The following is a 24,414-nucleotide window of genomic DNA, read 5'->3' on the forward strand; positions in this document are numbered from 1 at the left end:
TGCGGCTCTCCCTGCTCCTCCGCACACACGTGTCTTTCCACAACTTGTTTTGGGAGTCACGCTCCAGCCCTTGGGGATGTACGTGATCAGCTCCCGCTCGGATCCCACTGTTAGGCGGCAGAGCCACCCTTGAGTGGCACGCTCTGAAGTGACAGCTCCTCTCGCTGTGAGTCCTGGGAGGGGAAGGAGCAACCTCGGAGAGGAGGCGATGGCAGGGAACGAACCAAACCCACAGGGAACGGAGCCACTCATCCCAGCAGCCGCGCTGAGACGAGGAGGAGGAGAAAAGCTCCCCTAGATAACAGCAGTCTCTTGGGTGGATCCATCTGGCTGATGGCGGCTGTCTTTGGGTTATCTGTGGGTAACACCTCACGTCAGTGCTCGAGTCTTTGCCTTGTGCAGGCAGAGCATCACCCGTGTGTTTCCAGCCAGGTCGGGGGATTCCTCGCCCCGTACGGAGGCAGCGGGAGCCCACCATGGCGTTGCTGCCGCTCCTGAGCTGCCAGCCCTGAGGTGAGGAGTATGGCTCTGACAAATCACTCGTTAACTTCGCTAACTCATGAGAAAACACCAAGTGCAGAATAGATCCTAGGCACGCTAATGACTGATTTTAAGGGATCACTGTGGTGGTAAACCATAATTAACAGTCTATAGCAGCACTTTTTATTTAATTACACACAGGCAGAGCTGGGAGGCGCAGGAAGGTTGATGGGCAAGTTGGGAGCCACCAGCACTGACTGCCCAGCCCTGATGGGTGACCCCGAGGGAGGTTTGGGTGGTTTGGTTGGCATCTCCCAGCGCATGCTGGCCATCGTCATGAGCTAGAGGGGGGGGTCACATCCTATCTGCCCCCCCAGCATGGGTGTGGAGCGGTGGGTTGTGGGTGACCCTTGTCATGGGTCTTGCCCGAGGGTTCTGCTTCTGCAAAGGGAGGCGTCAGCTTTTGGGAGGTCACTGCCCTTCTCTGGCTAGGAGGGGACCACAGCTCCTGCGTGCGGTCCCCGTCTGCGGGACCTGTCTCCTCCCACGTGCTGCCAGTTCAGCTCATCGCCCCTCTGCACCCCACACATGTATTTTTAATGCAGTGAAAGTGCTCAGGGAGGATGGAAGTCCCACCTGTATGGGATTCTCAGCCCCCGTCACACTTGCAGATAAGGTGGTCCTACAGCTTGCCCTGAAACCCCAGCCCCAAGCTCGTTCCTGCCCTGTGCAGAGCCCCCACGATGCCTGCGACGCCGTCCAGCCTGGCTACGCCTCCTCTTCCTCGCTCCTCTCCTGAGGAGGAGGAGGAAGGTGGCTCATGGGGCTGAAGCAGAGATGTTCCCAAGGTGAGGAAGGCACCAGGCCCCCCAAAAGCCGCAGCCTCCCCACACGCTCCCCGTTTCCGTCACTGCCGTTTCCTGGCTTCACGGTTAACTCTGGCCTTGCGCAGTCCCCGGGTCCTGTAACCGGTGTTAAATGTAATGAATGATCTTGTCCTCCTTGTTTGTCTCCTCTTTAGTGTAACACTGTAATTAGCTTAATTACCAACAGATTCTTTTTTTTTTTTTGGTAACTTAAAATGGAAATTAAATTTTGCACCAGGTTTTACAGGCTGTTAACGGGAATCGAATAATCAAGCCTGACTCCAAGTCCTTGAAAATGAGTATTAAAAAAGGTCTGAATTTGCATATTCATGTTTTTAATAGGGTTCAGAAGGTATATTTGCAACTGATGAAAAGGATTAATTAAGCCTAATTTGCATAGGAAGAACAGTTTAACCCCTTGCATCCTAGCAAGGTGGAGACTGACAGTGGGAAAGCCACGGCGTGATGCTGGCGAGACGCACGGGCAGCGCAGCGCGGGGCCGAGAGCAGCGCCCTGCCGAGCATCTCCCTTCCCCTCGAGGAGGACAGGACCTGAGGGGGTCCAGGACCCCAGCGTGGCCCCGGCGCGATCGGTCCCCCTGTGCCCGCAGCCACCTCTCGCTTCAGCCTCTGTCACTCTGCGGTGGCGCTTCGTGACCTGGATCTCCCACAGCAATGCCAGCGCATCCGGGCCTCGAGCAAAACCTGCCGCTCCTCCCACTTGAGCTCCCCTGAGCAGCTCTAACGCAGGTTTGAGAGATCATTCTGGTAAGGCCAGCTCAGCTCCTGAGCTGTTCACAGCAGGGCTGCCCACGGCCGGCGCGGGGTGGGAGCACCCATGGCCGGTAGGGCCACCAAAACCTTGCTTTCCTGATCTCATCTCCAATTTCTTTTTTTTCTCAGTGAGGCTGATGCTGGTCAGGGGTTAAAGGTTCTATGGGAACCTCAGACCAGGGTGGGATTCGGTGCGTCCTGTCCATCAGCCATCAGTCTGAGGCTCTGCTCAAGGAGGTGACACCAGCCCGAAAGCCTGGGACTCGGGCAACTTCAGGGGAAAGTGCTTGCCTGCACCCTAAATCCCAGCTGGCACCCCTGGCGCGGAGAAATCAGCAGAGTCTTGCACATCTCTGTCCAGTTGTGGTCTAAGAAAAACATATAAACCCCCCAAAATTGATCCTACCCCCTGGAAAGCAGAGCGGGAACGTGACACTTCTCAGGGCCCTGAGAACAGAGAAGCAGCAGCTGAGAACAGAGCACAGCTCTGAGCCAGCGCCTGAACGTTGCTAAAAAGTGGTGAAAAAATAAATAAATCAGGCATTCATTTTGCTTCAGCAGGTGGTGTGCTGCGTTCCCCTTGTAATGCTTTGGTGGCGTGTGTTGCTAATTATTTTTCGGGTGGAATTTGCTGTGCGCAGCGCACGGGGTTCATTAGACAGAGATGGCTTTGAAGTGGCGTTCGGAATTAATGCTGGCATATGTAAATGGTTCTTGTGCCATGGAAAAGCTGGCTATAAATGATGCATGAGGTCCAGCGAGAGAGATGCTTGCTTTGTTTATACACACCCATTGGGCTTCGTTATGCCAAAAACAGGCAGAGGAAATTCGGCAGTGTCTTGCACACTCCATATTATCTGCTGCCTGGCTGTCCGTGCGCGTTTAGCAGAAGTTAGCACGGCATCCTCAGCACGCCGCATCCCAAATTTCCTGCGGTCAGAAACATGTGTTTAGCCACCCGGGAAGGCCGCTGCCGCCTCTGCGCTCAGCATCTTCCCCAGGTCCCCCAGACGATGAGGAGGACCCATCCTGCCCTGTGAATCATCGAGGCCCTGACCCGTACGCCTCACTCGAGCAAAACCTGCCTCCGGGGAGAGGCACTTAGTGGTAACACTGGTGTCGGGAGTCCCTGCTCACCTCCTCCTGCCCTCGCCCGACTCATCCTCCCGGCACAGGGTCCGTAGGGCCATGCTGGCAGCAGAGGTGGGGAGCACTTCGCTTAAGAAGAGGAAAACCTGAAGAAAGAGAAAGAAAAGACAAAGCCCACAAGCACAGCTGAGAGAGCAGGAGGCAGTGCCTGGGGCAAAAAGCCATGGGAATGTAAGATGCCTCGACCCCTGTCTCCACCGAAGGCTTTTGATGATGGCACTGCTGCTGCTGGACGTGTTCCAGAAAAGGTGCGTTCAGCCCTGGGCTCTGGTCTGTGCTGGGGGGGGGGTGTTTTAGCCCAACAAATGCTTTCAGAGCTGAATCCTTGTGCATCTCTTCTCTCAAGCAGCAGGATCCCTCTTGGATCACCCAACAGTGAGGTGAGGAAATAGCTCCCCAGCATCTTCTAGGAGCTCTTCTCTGCTGCTGGGGGTGGGCAGGTCGTAGGTGAACCATTGCCTTCTCCTGGCTGCTGCCCCAGCAGCTCATGGGTGAGCTGGAGACCTTGGACTGTCCGGGAATGGCTGGTGGGACCCGGCTGTGTAGCCCCATGGAGGCATCCCTCCAGCACGGGGCTGGGACACCTGGAGCAGGGTCTCTGGGAGAGCCGTGCCCTGGCAAAGCAGGGTCTGGAGCATGACTCCAACAAAACTAGGGCACCTCCATGGGGGCAGCTCAGCGTCTGTGCAGTTCTCACTTCCCTGAAGTGGTGAGGCCAGTGTTTTAGTGGGTATCTGAGCTGATAAGGCTAAAAAAACATCATGAAGTGGGTGCCATAGGAGAAATAGTGGCAGGTGGGGGCACTGCCACTTTGCAAAGCACCAAAACTGGTGGTTTGGATTAGGGATAAAGGAATTGTGTGTTGGTTCCCACCAGCAGCAGTGGATTTAGATGAGATCTGAGGCAGAAATTCTTTGCGGTGAGGGGGGTGAGCCCCTGGCCCAGGTTGCCCAGAGAAGCTGTGGCTGCCCCATCCCTGGAGGGGTTCAAGGCCAGGTTGGACGGGGCTTGGAGCAACCTGGGCTGGTGGGATTGTCCCTGCCCAGGGCAGGGGGTGCCACTGGGTGGGCCTTAAGGTCCCTTCCAACCCAAACCATTCTGTGGTTCTATGATCCTGATGAGCGTTTCCTCCTCCCAGCTCTTTTCCCTTCGCACTGGACCAGGAGCAGCCCCCAGCCCCTCGGCCACCCCCAGACAGGGCAGCCACCCGGGCGCTCCTCCGCTCCTCCGCCGCCGCTGCCAAGAAAACAGGCTGGAAATCACGGAGGTGCAACTGTGTCATGTTTTCTCTGCAGTGTTTACAAAATCGCTTGCTCATCAAACACAAAAGGAACTGTTTACTTTTTAAGTAAAACAAACATAAACTACTTCCATCTTTATTGCCGTTCCAAAGGCTGCTTTGCTCCCTCCAGCCTCTGCGCTTGCCAAGGCGATGGGGCTGCGCAGTCGGGGTCACGCCGAGCCCAAATCCCCCACCCCATCCACCCACGGACGAGTGCCCGCGCTCCTGCCCTGGGGACGCCCCGGCCACCCCCATGTAGACCCCAACACGGGGCAGATCCCTGGCAGGAGACACCAAGTTTTGGGACTGTTGGAAACCTGGCGCCATCCATGGCGTGCTCCCCAGCCAGACCTCCGGATGAGCTCCCTGTCACGGGTCCGGTCTGGACAAGCTCGAGGTGAGGAAGGAAGGAAGGAGCCGAGCAAGGAGCCGTGACCGAGTGCTGAGAGGTTGTTGTGTTTTTCCTACTTCCAACTGTTTATTTACCAGCATGTTGGAGAGCAGCGACTCTTCCTCATGCCTTACTGAGAAGCTCAGCTGTGAAATAACTAAATGAACCATCCCTTTTTATTAGCCTTTGGACTTAGCAGAGGAGCAATCAGTTAATGGCTGACCAGTTTTTGAAGATGCTAAGCACATTACAAGTGCTAAGTATTATTATTTTCCCTGCAATGTTTTATTTCTCCCTCTGAATATTCAGTTTAAATAACCCTTCCAATTACATTATCCAGTTTCATGCATTCTGCTCAGATTAAATGCGGTGCCGCTTACAATTCACTCACCTCTGTGGTTTCCAGGTCTCGGCAAGTCTCATCCTAACCTTTGCCTCTCAATCCTGGGCTGAAACGGCCTCAGTTCTGGGTCCAGCTTCTGCCCCAGCTCTGCCTAAAACCGAATGCATCCGCATCACTTCCCCACAGGCACTTCAACCTCTGGCTCCTTGCTCTTGCATATTTATTTTTCTTTCTTAATAGGGGAATATTTTGCAGCCTTTCTCTTTCCTTCCAGCTAAATTAGCTCCCTGGATAAGCTGTCTCCTCCCACTTGCTGGTATCTTCCTACGATGTCTTGTGCTGCTTTGGTTTCCTCTTCTTTGGAGAAGGGTGAAAGATCATCTGTCCAAAGGAGGGCTTTGTGCCCTGGTGCCACCCAACTACCGCGTCTCACCTGGAGACCTCCAGCCACGTACATCTGTGGCTTTGCGGAGGAGGATGGGACTGGCTCAGACGTCACACCCGGTGGGTGAATCCAGCCCTTCTCCTGGCAGCTCTGGAGCAGCGATTGGTGGTCGAGTCCTTCACAGCCACAGACAGACTCTTCTGGGGGGGCTGTTCTCCAAAGCCAGCCTGGGGCAGGGGCTTCCCAGTCCCCCCAGCTGCAAGAGCCCCCCCGCTGTGTCCAAAAGGGTTACAGAATCACAGAATCACAGAAAGGTTTGGGTTAGAAACGACCTTAAAGATCACCTAGTTCCAGCCCCCCTGCCGTGGGCAGGGACACCTCCCACTAGATCTGGTGCTGAGGAGCACCAGACTCTCCTGAGGGCTACGCCAGGTCCTGTCTGGTCTCCAGGATGGAGACGCGAGATGGGTGGGAGATCAGAAACCAGCCCATTTCTCACAGCTCACCCTCCTTCGCGGCTGCGAGCTCCACCATGGAGATGGGTCTGGGGTGGCCACGCCGGGCGCCAGCTGTCCCCAGCCTCTGCTGCCAGTCTGCTGGCACATGCCTTACTCCAAGACCTGGTGTCTGCATTTGGTTGAGTTCTCGGAGCCGCGATCGCCCTGCGAGGCTGGAGGAGGCTGTGGAGCAGCTCAGGGGCTCGTCAGCTCTCAGCGCTTGAAGGATTCCTCGTGCATAGGGCTGCCGCGTTTCTGCCCGGGGTTTCCCAGGCAGAGCCGTGTGTGTGTGAACTCCGGAGTGGGTGGTAGTGTTGTTACAGCCGGAATGATCTAGGGATACCATTGAGATAAGGTTGGTTTGGAGAGGTAATATCCCTTATTGCAACACCTGAGATGGCTGGGGAAAAAAAACCCCAAACTACAAGAGCTTTTGTGCACACAAGCTCTTTCTCATCCCAAACTGAGCTGAACGCACCGGGGATGTTTCGGATGGACAGTGGCGGATGGTTCGTGACGATGTGCTCCGTGGCCGCTGGGCCAGGACGCTGCTGGCTCTGCCAGCCCCTCGGAGCAACTCCCGACAACCGCTCTGCTCCCGCTCCTCGGCTCCCGCTGCAGCGCAACGCCCAGGTGGGGCAGGAGGCCAGCGCTGGGAGGAGCAGGCTTCGAGCCCCAGCTGCAGGGAAGGGGGATCTTTGCGTCTTGGCTAGAAATGTGGTGGAATGAGATTAACTGGTTTAGCTGCAGCGCATGAAGAGTGCCAGTGTTTACTTATGAGAGACCGCAGATGAGCTGTGGCAGTACCCGGAGAGGCCTCCTGCCGCTCGGATGGGCTGGGTAGCTCTTGATTGCAGGGCAGGAGATGCCCAAGGAGAGCGATGCTGTGTAAAAGCGATGCTGAGAGAGAGGAAAAAAAAATAAATAAATTTAAGAGGCCCCCAGCAGAGACAAGCTGCATGGATGCACGCACAAACTTTGAGGCATCCCGTCGCACCCCTGCAGACCAGGGCATGCTGGGCAGGGGCTCGGGTGAGGACGGAGGAGGCTGGCAAGGCTTGGACAAGGTGGTGGGATGAGCCGGACGGGAGGGCTGAGGAGCCGCAAGGAAGGCGAGTGGGGCGGGAGGGAAGCGTGGATGCTGTATGTGGGGCTGATCGCTGCCTTTCACAGCTGGAAACACTCAGGAGTACGAGAGACCCAGAAGAGAGCCCAGGAGATGCGCAAGACAACACGGGGGACAGCACTTGCGCGGCTTAATGGAGAATATGGACCAGCAGCGAAGAGCTCATTAGAAAAGGGCATCGCGCAGCGAAGAGAGGAGAGCTTATAAACCATGAGAAAGCTGATAAAAGACAGAAATGGAAATCTTTTAGTCGCAAAGAAAGCAAGGATGGAGTACATTAATGAGCTCCTTAATGGCGAGGCAAGTAAAGGTGAGCAGCAAATGGCTGTTTCCAGACAGCTGAGCTGAGCGCGAAAAAACAGATGTTGGTGGGATGTGAGAAGTGACGGGCACATACGGGAACATCGGCGCACCCTGTCTCATTAACATTCCCAGAGAATTATTAAAAAGACACACGCAGGCAAACTCGGGGGCTTGGCAGCCCCTTTTGGTTACTCTGCAGGGACAGAGAAGTTGCAGAGGGAGAGAAAGCGGCACGTTCACATCCAATTTGGACCAAAATGAAGGGCAGCAAAACTAGAGTGAAAACCAGCACCTTGCTTGGCTACTCCCCGCATGGTGAAAATCCACCTCTGATACTTTTGTGCCTTCTTATCCCTTGCACAGCGGAAACTGAGTCCAGAAAAGTGGCTTCACTCTGGATCAGATGTTTCCCTTCATTAAATACTGGCTGGTGGGTGGAGGGAAGGTGGGAATGAGCAAAACTCTCAAGGTGGCATTTGGATAGTCTCTACCACCCTGCCGGTGGTGTCGGTGAGCTGGCTGAGAGGGGTAAAACAGAGGATATGACACAGAAGAGGTGCGAAAAAGGGGAGTGTTAACTAAATTCAGGTGAAGCCGAGGTCACTGCTGCAAGGCAAGGAGTAGCTGATGGGTTGGCTTCTCCGGAGCCACCGACCACGGCCACCGGCAGCTTCACTGCCTTCAGCGCCGCAGGGCATCGGCTGGCAGCAGTGCTTTGGAGACGAAGGAACGGAAATGTGCTGTACATCTCTCTCTGCAGAACAATTTCACCTCCTGACACCTACCCAGGAACACCAACTTAGGGCCCCTGGATGGAAAGCCTGTGGTGAGTGAATGGGTGGGAGGAGCAGGAGGAGCTGGAGGAGAGGGCTGGGCCACCTCCGAGGTCCAGACCGGGCACTGCTCCGTGGAGCCGGGCAGTGTTGCAGCCACGCTGCCACAGAACAAGACCCGTTCACATCCCTCCACATTTAAGGCAGGATTGGGGCATCCCCTGAAGCCCGTCCCATCTCCTCTGCTCCATCCCTGCCCTGTGTCCATGTCCATCCCCATGCTCACAGCTCCAAGCCTTGGGGTGGTGGCACGGTCCCCACAGGGGCGCTGCGGAGGAGTGGGACGTGGCATGCATGGAACTGGAGCTGAAGCCAAGGTGAGCCGGTCCCAAACTGGGCAGGGAGGGTGCTGTTGGTCCTGCCCGTGATGAACACACACAGATGCCAATAAATTCTGACTTGGGCTCCCAAATTCCTGCTCTGCCGGCTGCGCTAAAAATAGCCCAACGCAGTGCGTGCTGGCTTCAATCACCCTCATCGATCCGGCGCTTTTGGGTCGGGTCCAGCAGCGCCGCAGCTCACCCCTCCGCAGCCCACGGTCCCCCCCCGTCCCCTCCTCACCCAAAGGATGTGTACGATGGGGCCACCTCCACCGCGCCGTCCCCCACCCTTGCTAACCCCCTTCTCCTGCAAACGAGGTGATTTATTGCTCCAGAGCCCCACGGGCGGCCAGGCTGCAGCAAGTACGTGACCGGGGGTTCCTGTTGCACCTCCTGATTTCTGCAGAGCCACGTCCACCACGGTGATGAGTTTGGGGGTCTCGGGCGATGGAGCTCTTGCTTTGCCAAGACCCAGCCCCGATTCGTGGAAGGGCTGATCCAGAAGCGGGGCAGAGGCGGGTGTTTGGAGGGGTTTTCACCGGGGATGGTGAAATGGTGATGGTGATGGTGCCATCACTGGCAGTGAGGGATCATGAATGTGCAGGAGCTGGCTGGGCTGCCCAGGGCCCTGCTCTGCCACTGTCTCTCCAGTGGCCCTGGCCATCACCCAGGTGCGGATGCTTGGGCTCACCCATAACTATCAATGGACATGGGGGAGAAGTAGCTCCAGTGGCGCTTGCAGCCCTAGGAGAGGTCCCACCACCCAGCCAGCACTGCAGGTCGCTGGCTTGATTTGAGCAGAGCAGCACAGCCTGGCTGTTGTCATGGTCTGGGTGGCAAACGGGGAGCGCCTTCCTGCCTTAGGGCCCCTGTGCATCCTGATGGATACCCTCCCATGGGATCTGCACCTGCTTTCGTGGCAGACTCAGCTGAAGCCAGCAGGAGGCTCAAATACCAGACCTGGGGCAGGTGTGACCCCTCCAACACCCACCAGCTGTGCAGAAGGAGGCAGCCACCAGCTGCAGGGCTGCCACCTCCCTTCTCAAGTGCTCTGCTGCCTCGGGGAGGAATGTGGCCAGGCAGGACCTGCCACCCTTTGTTGTCCTACATCTCTATCTGTGGACATTGCGCTTCCCACGGGCCATGTTTTGAAACATGGACTCAACTGTTGTGCGCAGCGGGGCAGGTGGGTGCTCTCAGGGACGCTGGGCTTAAATGGTGTGTGTCTGTATGGAGAGAGGCTTCTGTCCTGATTTACAGGATTTTAAAAAATATCCAGGCTCTGGATGTCACACAGACTTTGCAACACGTGGCGGGGTCCTTTGGTGACTCTTGGCCGGAGCGAGGATTGAGCTGTGGGTACTGTGGGCTCTGATTTAGTCTTTGCTGAGATGCTGGGGGAGGGATCAGAGGGGGATTTTTGGTCCTGCCTTGGTTTTGCCCTTGAAGACAGATGGTTTAAACAACAGCAGTTTTGTGGGCACACAAAGGGCATCAGCAGGGTGGATTTACACATGGCCCCAGCGCTATCATCGTCCTGCAGGGAACGGCAGAGCCCTCGGGGGGGGATTCTGTGCTGGCTTCTAGTTCACTGGTCCCCGTTGTCCCTTGAGGTGGGGCAAAATGAGGGAGGAAGCTTTGCCCTGGCCTCCCCTCCTCCTCACTCGGACTGTCTGTCCCCCGTCCCCTCTTCCTGCTTGGCAGGGACCCCTCTTGCTTTGGGTGGGTTTGGGGCTGTAGGAACAGCCTGGCTGGCCAAGGTGTCATTTCTCTTTGCAGAAGCAGCTTGAGGGCTTTGGTGGTCGAACAGGAGATAAAATAAAGACAAAAAGCACCCAGCAGGTCGCGGGTGGTGAAATTCTCCCTCTGCCCTCGGAGGGGTCTGTAAAGCAGCTGCCTTGGGGGGATGAAGGATGCCATGGTCAGAGCTCACCTGCGCCTGTGCAGAGCCACCCCAGGAGGTCCATGCATAGGGCAGTGCCTTTGGGGACAGTGTGACTTCTCCCCTTTCCTTGCCTGGCTTTTCCTCTCAGCTCATCTTGTGGCACCTCATGCCAAGGGATGTGGACCACAGCTGCCAGGACTGCACTATTGCAAGGAGGCTGGAGGGCGCTCAGCAGCGTGGCCACTGCGCCGTCACCCAGGGAGCCATCTGGGGCTCTCCGAGACCCACGGCAGCGCCCCGCTGACTATGGGGGTACGGGGCGCCATGTGTGCAGGGACCTCCTTTGGAGATGGAGGGGCCTAGATCTTTTCTAACCCTCCTTTTCTCCAACTGCAGAGGGTTTGCATCTGGGAAGCGTTTCATTTGGAAAGGCCAGCGCTGCTGTATCACATTTCCTGGGTCGGTCTCTGTTGGTTTATGACCAGTGAAATCCTGGTGTGAAAACAGAAGCGGGCTTTGATTTCATCTGCCCCTGCTGTTTTATGCCACTAACAACTTTGCATTTCTATAGCGGCTTTTATTCTAGGAGCTAAATGGTCTTCACAGACAGGCAATTAATTAATTGAGCCTCCCCAACCAGCCTACGCCCTCAACGCCACAAGGAAGCATTTTGCAGAGGAGGAAACGGAGGCAGAGGGGAGCAAAATTCTTCGCCCCAGGTAAAGAGATGAACTCGCCGCTGCCTCCGCAGCGCGGTGTTGCGCTCTGCCGGTTGTGCCGTCGCCCCCGGCTGCCGTGGAGATGGTCACGATGTCATTGCCAAACTGGTGGGGGAACTGCTCTCAACGCGGGGGAGAGACTGAGGAAGGTCTCTCGGTGTCTGTCAGTGACTGCCAGCGACGGAGCATTGAGCCCAAATTAACTCAAAACTGCCACCGCCTTTGACCACCCCAGCCTCTTGCTGAGGAATCCCCTGAGGCCGTGAAGCAGCACCAGGAGTTTGGGCCACCGTCTCCCCCATCCGTCCTTGCTGACCAGCTCCTCTTTCTCCAGGAGGCACTTAGGGCTTGCAAGGAGAGGTCTGACTGAAGGGTTTGCTTTGGTCCAGGTGCCACAGCGGAGGTTTGGGGACGCACCCGCCGTGGCGTCACAGGACGAGAGAGGGGTGACCCTCAGCTCCCCTTTCCAGGTCCTGCTCACTGACTGGTGAGCGAGACACAGCCCTGGTCAGCTGTGTGCTGCGGGCAGCGTCTAGGGCACCTGAGGGAGGTGGAGGAATGTGCCTTTCCTCATGCAGAGTGAATATGTTCCCGGGGAAATTGCCTGCCTTTTATTATGAAACCCTGCTAATGGTTTGTTGTCTACACAAATAACCACGGGGAATGAACTCGTGCTCTTCCCAGCCTGCTCCGTGTCTTCCTGGCTCAGCTCCTTTCTGAACAAATATAACCTTTTGCAAGAATACCTGTCAAAATCGCTTTGAAATATTGAAATAACGGGATGGGATATGGTTTGCTCCTGGGCCCTAGTGCTCATCCGTCAGGACTTGGGATGTCCAAGAGACTTGCGAGCAGGATGCAAGGGAAAAACCTCTGGGAAGCAGCAGGGCCCCAAAGCGCTGCATTTGGGGAGCTCGTTGCCTCACTGGGCTCCCACGCACTCCCCGGGGGAGCAGACCTTTGTGGGGCCCCCGCTTCATGTCGGTCATGGGGCGAGACACGGGGGCTTGCAACTCAGCTGGAGCCTAATGTGGGCAAAATTGTGTCCTCTGGCCACCAGCATGGCCTGGAGTTGCCTTCATGGCCTGAAAGCCTCCCTCCTCCTCCTCCTCACCCCATGAGTACAGCATCATCCGTGAGTATTTTACAGATGGGGCAAAAAGCTATTGAGTCTTGGGCAGGCACTGGAGAGCAATGGTTCAGGGGCACGCGGCTGCTTGGTGGGCACCAGACGTGAGCACAGGGCCATCCCCTTCCCTTCCAGCCTTGGGGTCCCACGGGCTGCGCAGGGGCGTGTTGACTTACGTGAAACGGGAGCCAAAGGGCCTGTGGGCAGCGCTGGGCTGCAGGCAGGAGGTGCTGCACTCGCTGCCTGAGGCTGCGGCTGCGTTTGGGGTTATCCACGGGGGACCTGCTGGACGTGGGGTGGTGGCAGTCCCAGGAGCGAGGGGCAGGGTTCCTGGGCCAGGTCCAGTGCCTACTGTAATAGCTCCCAGCATGAGCAAGCTGTAAATGCTCAGTGTCTTCTCCCTCAACAAAACCACCCCTCAATGACACCCTTCTCCGGAGAGTGTGGCAGGAGTGTTTCTGCTCTAACCCGTCGCCGACTCCCCATCCTGCAAGGTAAGGGCATAATCCACCCTTCACAGCCTGGCCCCAATGGCCCCCGCTCTCCAGACACCCCCCCAGCTGGGGGAGAGACCGATACCTTTCAGTTTGCAGGAGAAACCCCACTGCTTGGTGGCACCTGCTCAACCAAGAGCCCTTCACTACTCATCCCCTTCCCTGTTCCTGGAAGTGATGGTCTCCCACCTGGAGGAAGGTGGGGGATTCCGCTTTTCTGGGTACTTGCCCTTTTTTCTCAGTGTACTTGGAAAAGACGAGAACTTGGTCACAATTGTTGGGAGAAATCAAACCCAAACACTTAGAGACCCAAACACTCCCCTGCCCTCCAAAAATATACCCCCAACCAACCAACAAAAAAGTCCTTCAAACCAAACTCCATCTCTTTCTCTAAAATCCATGATTAAAACCTGGTACAAACAGGTGAATATAGATATATATATATATATTTTTTAGTAGATGTAGTATTGTTTTTTTTTTTTCTCCTCTCTCTTTCTCATTATACAGCAAACATTGCAAATATAGAAATTTTCTCTGTACAATTAACGACTTCGGTTTACAATGCAATGTGTGGTAAAACCTCTCAGTGAGTGGAAAATGTGAACGGGCCTTCAACCGGGTGAAAGTCTAAACTGGAAGACTCCGTTTTGCAAAAACAGCCCAAAGGACGGATCTCCTTCTGGTCTCTTTTTGGTTTTTTGTTGCTGTTTTTGTTGCCGTTGATTTTGGAAGGGAAGGAAGGAAGAACACAAACTGTTCACAAAGAATCCACAAAATCACGGAATAGGGACTCATGCAATGCGATATTGGGAAACGCCAGACCTCAGCTCTCTGCCCGCTCTTTCGCTTTCTTTTTATATTCAATTTTTTCTTTTTTCTTATTTTTTTAAAAAAATCAAAATGAAACAAAACTTTTTTTTTTTTTTCACTCCACAGTTTGTTTGTTTTGTAAAGTTTGCGTTCAAATTTGGTGCGTGTCTCACCAATGTGAGGACGTTTTAATATCTCACTTTATATATTATATAGAATATTTATAGATTTTTCATAATTTGTTCTCTCTTTTATTTTTATTGATTCTTTTTTTTTTTTAATTTTATTTTGTTTCAAAGACAGTCTGAATAAAAATAGCTGCTGCAGATTTCTTTTGGTCCAGTTAGTGTGTTAAGTCACGAGTTGTGTGAGGACTCAGGACTTTTGCTGGGCAGAGACGCCCTTCCAGTAGTCTAAGATGTCGTGAAGATCCTCGTCTTTGGCAAACTGGACCTTTTTGCGTAGGGCATGGCCGGCTGCCATATACTCCTCCTCGTCTTTGTGCCGCTTGCGGTTGAGTTTGAAGCGCTCCCAAATGCTGTGCGATGGTTTGCAGGTGTACTCTGGGCTGGAGGTGTAGCTCAGGTTGTGGTATTGAGGCGAGAGCTGGGAATAGGCCAGGTCTCTGGGGCGAGGACGGGTCAGAGGCTCCAGGATGGAGGGCTTTCGCCCCGCCATGCTGTCGTGCTGCTCCCCTTGGTGCGAGCCGGGGTACGAGTGCCGGTGTTCGCTGTACTGACGGATCTTCTCCGCCTCTGCCCGCAGGATGGCCGCAGCCGGTGTCACAGTGAGGATGGTGTCAGTGGTGGGGGACGTCTTCTCGATGTATTTGGCTTCTGATTTGTGGCCCGATCCCTCAGAGCGGTAGGACCTGGGGCTCCGTATGGAGCCGCTGGAAGAGGTGCTGGAGCGTTTGGGGGCCGCCTCCATGCTGTGGTGCCGCTGGAGAGGGTGGTTGTAGCTTTCCTTGTAGACGGGGGAGAGGAATCCATGCTTGCTGGGGATCTGCTCTGATAAGAGCACCAGCTGAGGCTCCACCGTGGCGACTGCCCCTGATTTCACCCCTTGGAAGGAGGTGGACTCAGATTTCAAGGCATCGATGCAGTTGTTGATGATCTGGTTCACCTTGTCCACCTCCTTGGCAATGGTGGAGATCTCGGCCACAGAGCTCTGGGTGTCCGGCGGCAGGGACAGCTCACAGTCTCGCCTCTCAGGCTGCTCGCCCGTCCTCACCTCCATGTAGTTCCCCTTGGTGGCCTTGGGGGTCTCGCTGCTGTCAATCAGCTTGTACTGCTCGACCTCACCAGCAGAAGGCAGGTAGGGGATGCGGGTCACCGTCTCCCCGCCCAGCATCTGTCCCTGGGACAGCTGGGTGATGCTGGTGGTCTCCATTTCTGGCCCATATTTCAGCTCGATGATGGTCTTCTTCATGCTGCCGGCAGCCTTTTTGTGCTTCTCCTCCTGCTGGCGCCTCTTCCGGAGACAATAATACACAACACCCAGGACAATCACCATGCCAAAGAGACAGCCCAGGATTGTCATGATATAATGAGTGGCAGTGGAAGGGGTGGGCACCGGCTCCTTGCGGTTGGGTCTGGTGGGTGTGATGGTGACGCAGGTGTGGTTGTACTTGGAGTATTGGTGGACAGAGACTACACAGTAGGTGTAATCTCTTTGTGCTACTAGGTTGCTCACGGTGATGTTCTCCTCCTTCTTCCTGAGCTTGGTGATCATGGAGGAGAAGCCATTTTCGAACTGGGAGAGGATGTACATCTTGCTGAAGGGGTAGGGGATCTGCACGGTGAGGACGGCCGAGTTGTGGTTGAGGTGCTTCACCTGGATGTTGGGGCGCACCTCCGTCTCGCCGATGGGCGTGAAGAGGGAGAACTGTGGGGTCGTGCCATCGCCAGAGGAGCACTCGTCCTCAGAGCAGGGGCTTTCGGAGGGTGCCGTGGTCACCTGGTACCTGGGAGGGATAAAACGAGGGATCACAGTGTAGGAGCCACCGGTGCAAAGGGAAGAGAGCATGCTCAGAGCATTGCGGTAGCCAGTCCGGCCTTGGCCTAACAAGTAGTAGCCCGTGTAGTCGGGTGGGGAGTCGCACTGCATCCGGTCATACGTGCGTGTCATGTTGGTGAAAGCCTCCAGCCATTGCAGGAAACCAAGGAGCTCGCAGGAGCAGTAGAAGGGGTTACTGTAGAGTTCACAGACAGAGAGCTTGTTTAGGCCCCGAAAAGTGTTGCTGTCGAGTCTCTGGATCCTGTTCATGGACAGGTCAATGTTCACTATGTTGGGGCACTCCCAGAAGGCATTGGGGGTGACGGACTCGATGAGGTTGGCCTGGAGATAGAGGTACTCTAGCTTCCCCAGGCCCCGGAGGATGCCCTCGGTGAGGTTCCTCAGTCGGTTGTAACCCAGCTGCAGCACCTGGAGGTTGAACTGTCCTGAAAAGGCACCATCCTCGATGTAGGAGATCTCGTTCTTCGTCAGGTTGAGGTATGTCAGGTTGCCGAAGCGGCTGAGCGAGGCGTACTGCACGCTCTTGATCTTGTTGTCATTCAGCCGCAAGTCCACAATGGTGCTGTTGATTTGCTGGGGGATGGACTCGTAGGGGGGCTGGTTTTGGCTGCAGATGGCCAACCAGACAAAGCCCTTGTCCCCCTCGATGAGCCAGCAGTCTGCCCGCACCCCACCGGTGTGCAGGAGAGAGACGGCGGCCACGCACACGCAGAGGGCTGACGTCGCGGCCCACCGGCGACCTGCCATCTGGAAGGGCGGCGCAGAGAAGGGGTTCCTGGTCTGCCAGAAGCGGGGAGCGGGATGGGGCTTGGGAAGACGTGGGCTAGTGCTTCTTCAGCAGCTTTGCTCGCCTCTCCCTTCTCCTCATGGCTTGGAGACAGGGGGGAAGCATCGGTGGAGAAAGAGGACCTCAGGGCCCGCGGTACACGGCAGCCGCCGGCCAGGGGCTCCTACCAAGGCCTGGGTGGCTGAGGTTGGTCCCACATCACCAGGGCTCTGGCATCTCGGGGAGGGAGTCATGAAGTTAGGTGCCCGTGCGGAGGAGTCCCTCTGGCTTAGAGACGAGCCTTCCTCTCACTTTTTATAGTACATCTCCTCGTTTTCTTTTTGCTGCCCATCGCGACACTGGTCCCCATCTCTACGTGCCTCTGCTGGTCTGTCTGTCCCCACTCAGTCCCTCGGCTCACCTGCTCCAAACAAAACACAAGGACAAACTAAACACAAAAAAAAGACAGATAGCGCTTAGAGGTGTTGGAAATACATCCATCTGCCCACTTAATGTTAGGGAATTGCCTTCTAACTCCGGCAACCACCTTTCAAGGAGCCTTTGGTTTATTTGGGTGCTGCCGCCAGCGCCATTTGGCAGCGCGAGGGAAGGTGGTCACTGACCATGGAGGTCACCCTCCTTTGAGCGCATTGTCCAGCGTTAGAGGCAGGGGAGAGACCCACACGCATCCAGGGCACTGTTTGTCTGACCTATTTAGGTGTCTACCTTAGGAGGAGAGGAGTGATGCCCCAGAAGTGTCTGTTCCTCTTCACTGAGAGCAGATGAAGTCTAGACAACTCACTCTGATGTAGATTTGAAGCTGCAGCGTTTTGCTGAGGGGAATCCTAACTGTCTCGCGTGCTGGTGTGTGCAGCAGCGGTGCCTACAGAGGGGGATGCTGATTGAGGACACCGTGTCTCTCTGACCGCATTGCTGCGTAGTGTCTAGGATGAAGCCAGCATCAAGCGCCTGTCCTGTTTCTGGGAACCTGAGCAGTAGTTATGGGGCACTCTTTTGACTACAAAACATGCTAGCATGATTGTCCACCACCCGATGTCCTTGTCTGTGGTTGAGGCTTGCTGCCTGTCTCCAAGATCTCTCTCTCCCTCCCGAGTGAAGTGATGCAGAGGTGGGGAGGACCCTCAACCGTTCAGTGGCATAACAAGAGTATTTGCAGAAGACAGGACGAGACCTTCCCTCCTCAGCCACAAACAGCCATTTGAAGACCGGGAAGAGTCTTCACTAGACACAAACCAATGGGGAAAGAAATCTATGGGGCTTCCAGCAGCCTCTGTTCCCACAGAAAAACTCTCCTTCCTGGCTCACATTTTCCGTTATTTTTTTCTGCATTTTGGACTAACATAAATATCCATGGGCAGCACTTCTACTTCCTTTTGTAATTTCTTAGGGAAACAGGAAGGCAAAATGGAGAGGAGGGAACATCAGCACCTCCTGGGTCATGATGTTCCACAAGATGTTGAAAATATCATCTGTGGACATCTCTACTGCCAAACAGCTCTCTGGGCTGGTAGGGTACACATGCAGTGAGGTGTTGTGGCAGAGATGGAGTTGCCCACAAACGGGGAGGAAACATCATGGTCTATCTAGAAAAATCCTTCTTGAGACTTTTGTTGGGAATGGGAGCTCTGGTTGTCTCCCTTCTCCCAGGGCAGGCTGTCAGAGGCAGGGAAGACACCACCAGCGCTCACTGAAAGCACAGCTGGTAGGAACTGGAGGTTTCTTGGGCATCCATGAAGGAGACAGGGGCACATCTTACATCTAAATTGTCTTTCATTGGATCTGCAAAATAGTACAAATCCAGAAACCGGTTTCCAAACCGTTTCCCAGTGCCCAGGCAGTGAAGGGACTGTGCTGGGTGCTGCGCGCCTGAAAATCGTGTGAAGCTGATTGTCATGGGGTGTTTAGAGGAAGATGCCATACCCTCACCATTGTCCTGAAGAAACCAGGTTCTTTTCCACCCGTGACACCAGGCAATGAAGCAGACCATGTTTCGTTGCAGAGATCCCTGTTAACCATTCACAGTTTATACCTCGGTAAACAGGCCAGTAATAATAAGCAGTAAAACAGTTTATTTGTTCTTTCTGGATTATGAACAATGAGTCTATTCCCTGGTGGCACAGTTGGGTTTCCATTACGTGAGTAACAAGATCTGCTCTCGCATCAGCTCTCTGCACATGAGACTCTCTGGCTACTTTGTCCTCCTGCAGATGCCCCACCAGCTGCTGGGGGAGATGAGGCTGTGGGGAAACCAACAGCCAGACACCCCGTGCCCGCAGCGAGGGCAGGGCATGCGGTACACCCTGCTTACGGACTGTATTGTCTGCGGTGGGTGTTCAGGGTGAGATGTACTGGCCCTAAAATGATGCTCCTGTGGGGCCCTGCCCGGGTACTTGCGGGTCTCTGCCTCCCCAGTGCCTGGTGGTGTCCTGTCCCAGCTACATTTGGCAGAAAACTCAAAATAAACCCCAAGTTTTCAAAAGTTTACTAGAAATGGGGCTTGGGTGGAGGGGTTGCTCAGGGCAAGGCAGCTGAAGCTCAGGTCTGCTCCTTCCTGGGGTTAAGAACCTGGAGTTTATCATGCTTTTACATTGCTATTCCAGCCAAGCTCTTTTATCGCCGCAGTGATCCTGATGTTGTGGGTAGCCCCAATTTGGGGAGTAGAACGTGCCACACTGCGGGGAGCACGTTTGCAAGGTTGTGCTGTCCCTTCCCTGGGATGCTTTGCCAGGACCTGGCAGCTCATTTCGGCGTAGCCGAGTCCTTGGAGCCAGCGAGGAAGGGAAGAAGGACTGTGGTCCCTTGGGTGCTGCAGGTGAGTGTCCCCCTCCCCGTCCCCAGCTGCCGGGGAGGCACGGGCTGCCGTGCCAGGCTGAGCGCCGTCTGCTGACACATCCCTCCCGGCACCGGGCAACTCAATTAACCTCTCTGCGCTCCAGGCTCCTCTCCGGTTCCATGAGATAATGAGAGTGCTTCGTGGGGCTGTGGGACACTGAAGGAAAGTGCCCCGAGCTCTTCTTGTTGGGATGATAATCCCAGCAGATGTGTTTCGCTCCCTCTGGTTGCAAGCTGGGCTCTAGATGTGCCCACTTTCCTCTGCCACAGGGACCAGCCTGGTCCCCATCTCCTCAGCTTGCCTCCCGACGGGGGTGCAGGTTGTCCCTAAGGGTGTGGGAGAAGGGCAGCGAGGGGTGGTCCTGGCCTGCAGAGCCGTCAGCCAAGGGTCGCCCAGTTGTTCCATGGGGATGGCACGGGGGGTGCTTTCCCCGCCTGCTGCCCTGCAGTGCTTGCCCTTGGCATGGACATCTCCCTGCCCTCCTCCACGGGCTTGTGCATGTCGGGGAGCTCCTGCAGGCAGGGGAGGCCCTGCCGAATCGAGACAGCACGGGCAGCGGGGAGCGATGCATCCGGGCGTATTCTCTTTAGCAAGCACTTACTCTGCCTCCTCTAACTCCCGTTTTTGACCCAACCATCCTCTCTGGGAGAGCTCGCGTCTGGGATTGCTCTGCGGAGCCAAACCAGCTTTTTTTCTTGCAGGGGGGAGGGTTTTTGTCGCTCCTCCCTGGGGAGGCTGTGGGCTGCAGCCTGTGCCAGAGGCCATTAGCTAGCGGAGCGGGACCACCCCGTGAGCAAAGAGCAGAGACAGACCCTCCACGGACAGACCGCCTCCAGGCTGACCCCCTGTAGCCTCCTCATCACCTGTGTGACTCCCTCAGCTAATTGGAGGTGTCGGGGGTGAAGGGCAGCAATGGCAAATGACTCAAACACGTTCAGTAAGGCTCCTGCTGTGTGTTTTCTCTTCTTTCCTGTACGTTGCCTATCAGACAGTCCTTCCCAACAACAGAAAGGAGAAAAGGCATTTTATCAGCAGCCTGAGTTTAATTTCAGCTCATTAAAGCAAGCAATTTGCTGGTTTATTTGCTTTGCAAAGTGTGAATAAAATGACAGCATTAAGGAGATGTAAGAGAGGAAAGAGGGGCTAATCTCCCTTTTTATTAGATTGCGAGGACATGACTGGGGAGTGGAGAAGTAGGTCTTGCTGCTTTGTGCGGAAGGGATAATTGTTCATCCTGTTGGCTCCCGAAAGCCTGCTTCCCAGCACCACGCCGACGCGGGTGCGTGTGGGTGTGCGCCTGCGTGCGTGTGCCGCGACGGCAGCCCAGCGCCGAGCATCCCGCAAGGCAGGACGGGAGCAGGGGCTCTGGATGTGGTTCCCGGCTCATCCCTGCCGTGACAGCAGTCAGCAGACATCCAGGAGGTTTCTCCTTCCCTTTTCTACCTTTTCCCTCCCCTCTAATCTCCCTCTCCCGTTCTTTTCTGCTTCTGAAATCCCGGGCTTCGTGCTTGCGGGTTAGAAATAGAGCAGCCGGTCGGCTGAGGAGCCTTTGCTGTCCCTGACCTCCTGCAGCTGGGAGGTGGCTCTGGAGAGCAGGGGAGAGACCCCCCTGCCTCTTCCCCACAGACTGGATAAAAATCAGTAAGAAAAGCCAGTGTTTGAACCCTCCTTCCTGACTGATTTGTCTTTGCCCAGCTGTCCTGGTTTTATTCTCCCGATAACCCAATTGCACACCACTTTTCCCAGTCCTCCGACCCTCCACGGGGAAAACCTGGGAACAAACCCCCTGCAACTCTAATGAGAAAAACAACCAGGAAGGTGGAGATTTGAGGTTCTCCTTCACTGATTGAGAAAGAAGCAAAAGAGAGGAATGCATACCGTGTGGAATAACAATAGCAATGACTCAAAACGATGAATTTAATCTCAATCGGAGACATCTTGAACTGTGGCACCACGCTGACGATGACAGCAGGCCATCTCCATGGGGAGGCCGTGGTACTCACCCAGCACCTTGCAGGAAATATCATTCCTGCACAGAGTTACCTGTGCACCGCAGACACTGCTGTGTTTCCCTTTCTTTCTGCTTTGACAAGGCAGCATGGTTTGGCCAGCTGAGAAGATGTTGGGCTCATGTGGCTTACAGAGGCCAGCAAAGGGGCAACAACAATTCCCTCACTCCTTGCTGCTCCTACTCCTTGCCTCTAATCTCCAGTATCCCTGCTGGAGCCCAGATCCGTGCTTCGCCCTGCTAATCCTCAGCCCTGACCTGCAATGTCCTCCCCTCCTACCTGTCCCTGCTCCTCCAGCCCTGGTCCTCATCAGCAAGCCACCGGCAAAGAGGGACCGCTGTGATTTCGTGATGTCCACGAAGCTGCAGCCTGCGCTGGACGAGCAGCAGCAACCTCATCCCGGCCGAAAACCCACAACAAGGCAAGAGGAAAGGAAAAAACAAAGCTGGGGCTCCAGAAACCAGTGCAGGCAGGCTGGTAAGTTCGTGCTTCCATCTCCCGACTAATGGCATCTCAGTAAATTAAACCAGAGCAGCAGCTGCAAGGAAGCAAACAAAGCAGCCGTGGGGGCTGGGTAGGTAGAGGGAGAGCGAGCTGGGCGGCACATATAATAACATGCTGTCCGGGCACTCAAGTCCTAATTTTGTTATTCTACTGAATGAGTTATTTCAAACTGTGGATTAGATTTACTGAGTGAAGGCAAGGAGCCAGACTGACATGCGTGCGCGTGTGTGCACACGCATACACCCAACAGTGCTCCTCTCCGTGTCATTTCTGCGTCTCCGTAGCTTCCTTCTCCCTAGCTGCTCTGTCTCCAGCTGGCCAAGTTTCAGCTTCTCTCAGACCCTCTTTCAGAGCCGATCTGGCCGTTTTATCAATAAATGAAGGAGATCCACTACAAAGAGAGCCATAGTGAAACAGGAGCGATACATTACAAACGATAAATGTTTAATCACCCAAAGAAGCGGCGAGGGAAAATTTGGCTAACAGGCACCAAATTTTAAAATGATCCTTGGCTCTTCATTATGCGTAAAATAATCCAAGGAGGCAGCTCTAAGATGGCAGAGAAAACATTTATTAGTGATGAAGTCTCCCCTAAATGGCTCGATGTCCATCCTGTATATGTCAGGTGGGAAAAGGAGGCTTCCAGGCAGTTTTTTCTGCTCATTCGTATTCCTGGTGTTTGCTACTTGCCTCCTGCCGGGTGATGTTGGTCAGAATCACAACCACACTGAATAATAAAGATGCCCAGGCCTGTAAAATTCAAGTTCATTTTATATCCAGAGGTCCTGGAACTAATATTGCCTCCGAAGACAGGGTTTAGGCAGCATTTTGTGCATCCCAACCTTATTCCCAAATGCCTCACAGTTTTAGATAATAGAGTTCTCCAGTCGATTCTACTCTCTCTCCTGCTATTATTTATTATTTAAGAAAAATAGGCAAGGGAGAAGAGATATATTTTCCACTGAGGTTTGAAGAGAGACGAAGGAGGAATGAAGCAGAGAGGTAAAGAGGGGCTGGGAGAGAAGTGCCCAGCATTGCATAAAGGGTAGCTTTTACTGAGACGTTGGGAAGCCACGGACTAGACGACAAGTAGCCAGGTGGGCGAGCTGGGGAAGAGATCACTTTCCTGGGGTAGGTTGGGAGAAACAAACAGGTATTGCACACTCGGTCTCTCTACAGGGGCACTACTATTACCGGTGTATTGACGCTCATGGGCTCTATACGGTGCTAGAGCCAATGCTTCTCTCCTTGGGTTGTTCCTATCAAGGGGAATACAGCTCAACAGAGATAAGACGGTGATGACTCTTTGGTGCCCACGGACTCTCTGACGGCTGGATTATTTTGCAGTCTCTTTTCAGGAGGCATGGGACACTTTCTGCAGACCAGTGGCCAAATGAATGTCAATGTGAGGAGCCTCAAGTGCGTCTGGTTGTCAAGGCCCTGAAGACACTAACGATCCTGATCAGCCTCACCTGGGGCCTCCACCCACACCCTCCGCCCACGGGCCCAGGAGCTCCATATAAGCTCAGCCCTGGGCTTCCAGTCCCCTTCTGAGCTCTGCTGCTGGTGTGCCTGTCCCTAGTCTTCCACCTGGTCCTGTCTCCAGGGTGGACCTCAGGCCTATGTGGTAGGTGGTTTTTCTCCTGGACGGACCCCTCAGACATGCATTGTAACTTGTGTCCAGTTCTGCCCCTCGCCCCATCTCCTTTTGCTCCTGTCTGGACTCCTTGGATGGACCCTGGAGATGGTTCATCTCCTGTCTTGCCTGGGACTGTCAACGGAGCCTGTTGCCAGCACCCTGCCTGCTGTGTTCATGTGCTGGGAGACACCACCCTGGGTGGGGAAGGGACCCCCTGTGCTGGGGCCACCCCTGGCTCCTGCCTCACCTGCCCTTTGAGCAGCCAGCCCTGGCCACTGCCTGACGTGGATTGCCACAGGAGACACCTTACTCTGCAGCTGGCTGCGTGGGGAATTCTACGGAAAAATGTTTTTCTGGTGGGAAAGGCATTTTCTGCAAAATTAAATTAAACCTCTGGCTGAAAAGCTATGATCTTTCTTGGAAGTTGAGATTCGGGTCAATTTAGCTGTAAACTTGTGGGTGCTGTAGTGGCTGATGGGAGCCCTAGTTCAAAGCCATCGTGCCTTCACCAGCCAGGCTGAGACTAGTGCTGCAATCTGGGAATGGCCAAAACCACCCTGTTTGCACAAACATTTTTAAGAACCTTTTTGTTCTACGGCCGAATAAATCCTGGGTTAAAATGGCAATATTTTCAAGACAGGTTAGCTCTTGGGATTTTAGGAAATACAGATAGTCTGCTTTTCACTCAGCTGCAGTCTGAAGTCATTTACATCCATCTCATGCTGCTTAGCTTCCAGGGTCTATTGAGATGACAACCCTACTGCACACTGCTGTGGGCCACTGAGAAAAATTCTCCGCTGAGTTTAAGAAAATGCATAAATGATCTTCTGGTGAACA

General features: G+C 54.7%; 1 protein-coding gene across 5 annotated transcripts in view; it reads right to left on the reverse strand.

Moving 5' to 3' along the window:
- Positions 1–13,444: 13,444 nt before the first annotated feature.
- ELFN1 (extracellular leucine rich repeat and fibronectin type III domain containing 1) overlaps positions 13,445–24,414 on the reverse strand; it is a 111,805-nt gene continuing 100,835 nt past the window's right edge. For 3 of the 5 annotated variants that reach the window (XM_063344862.1, XM_063344859.1, XM_063344864.1), the window contains exon 4: positions 13,445–16,992. In XM_063344862.1, the coding sequence (XP_063200932.1) occupies positions 14,162–16,552 (2,391 nt within the window). In that variant the 5' untranslated portion in view covers positions 16,553–16,992 and the 3' untranslated portion in view covers positions 13,445–14,161. Of the gene's footprint in view, positions 17,020–24,414 lie in introns of all 5 variants that reach the window. The other 2 variants (XM_063344865.1, XM_063344863.1) reach the window with 2 other exon arrangements.

Source organism: Chroicocephalus ridibundus, chromosome 8 (assembly GCF_963924245.1).
Source record: "Chroicocephalus ridibundus chromosome 8, bChrRid1.1, whole genome shotgun sequence".
Taxonomy (NCBI): domain Eukaryota; kingdom Metazoa; phylum Chordata; class Aves; order Charadriiformes; family Laridae; genus Chroicocephalus; species Chroicocephalus ridibundus.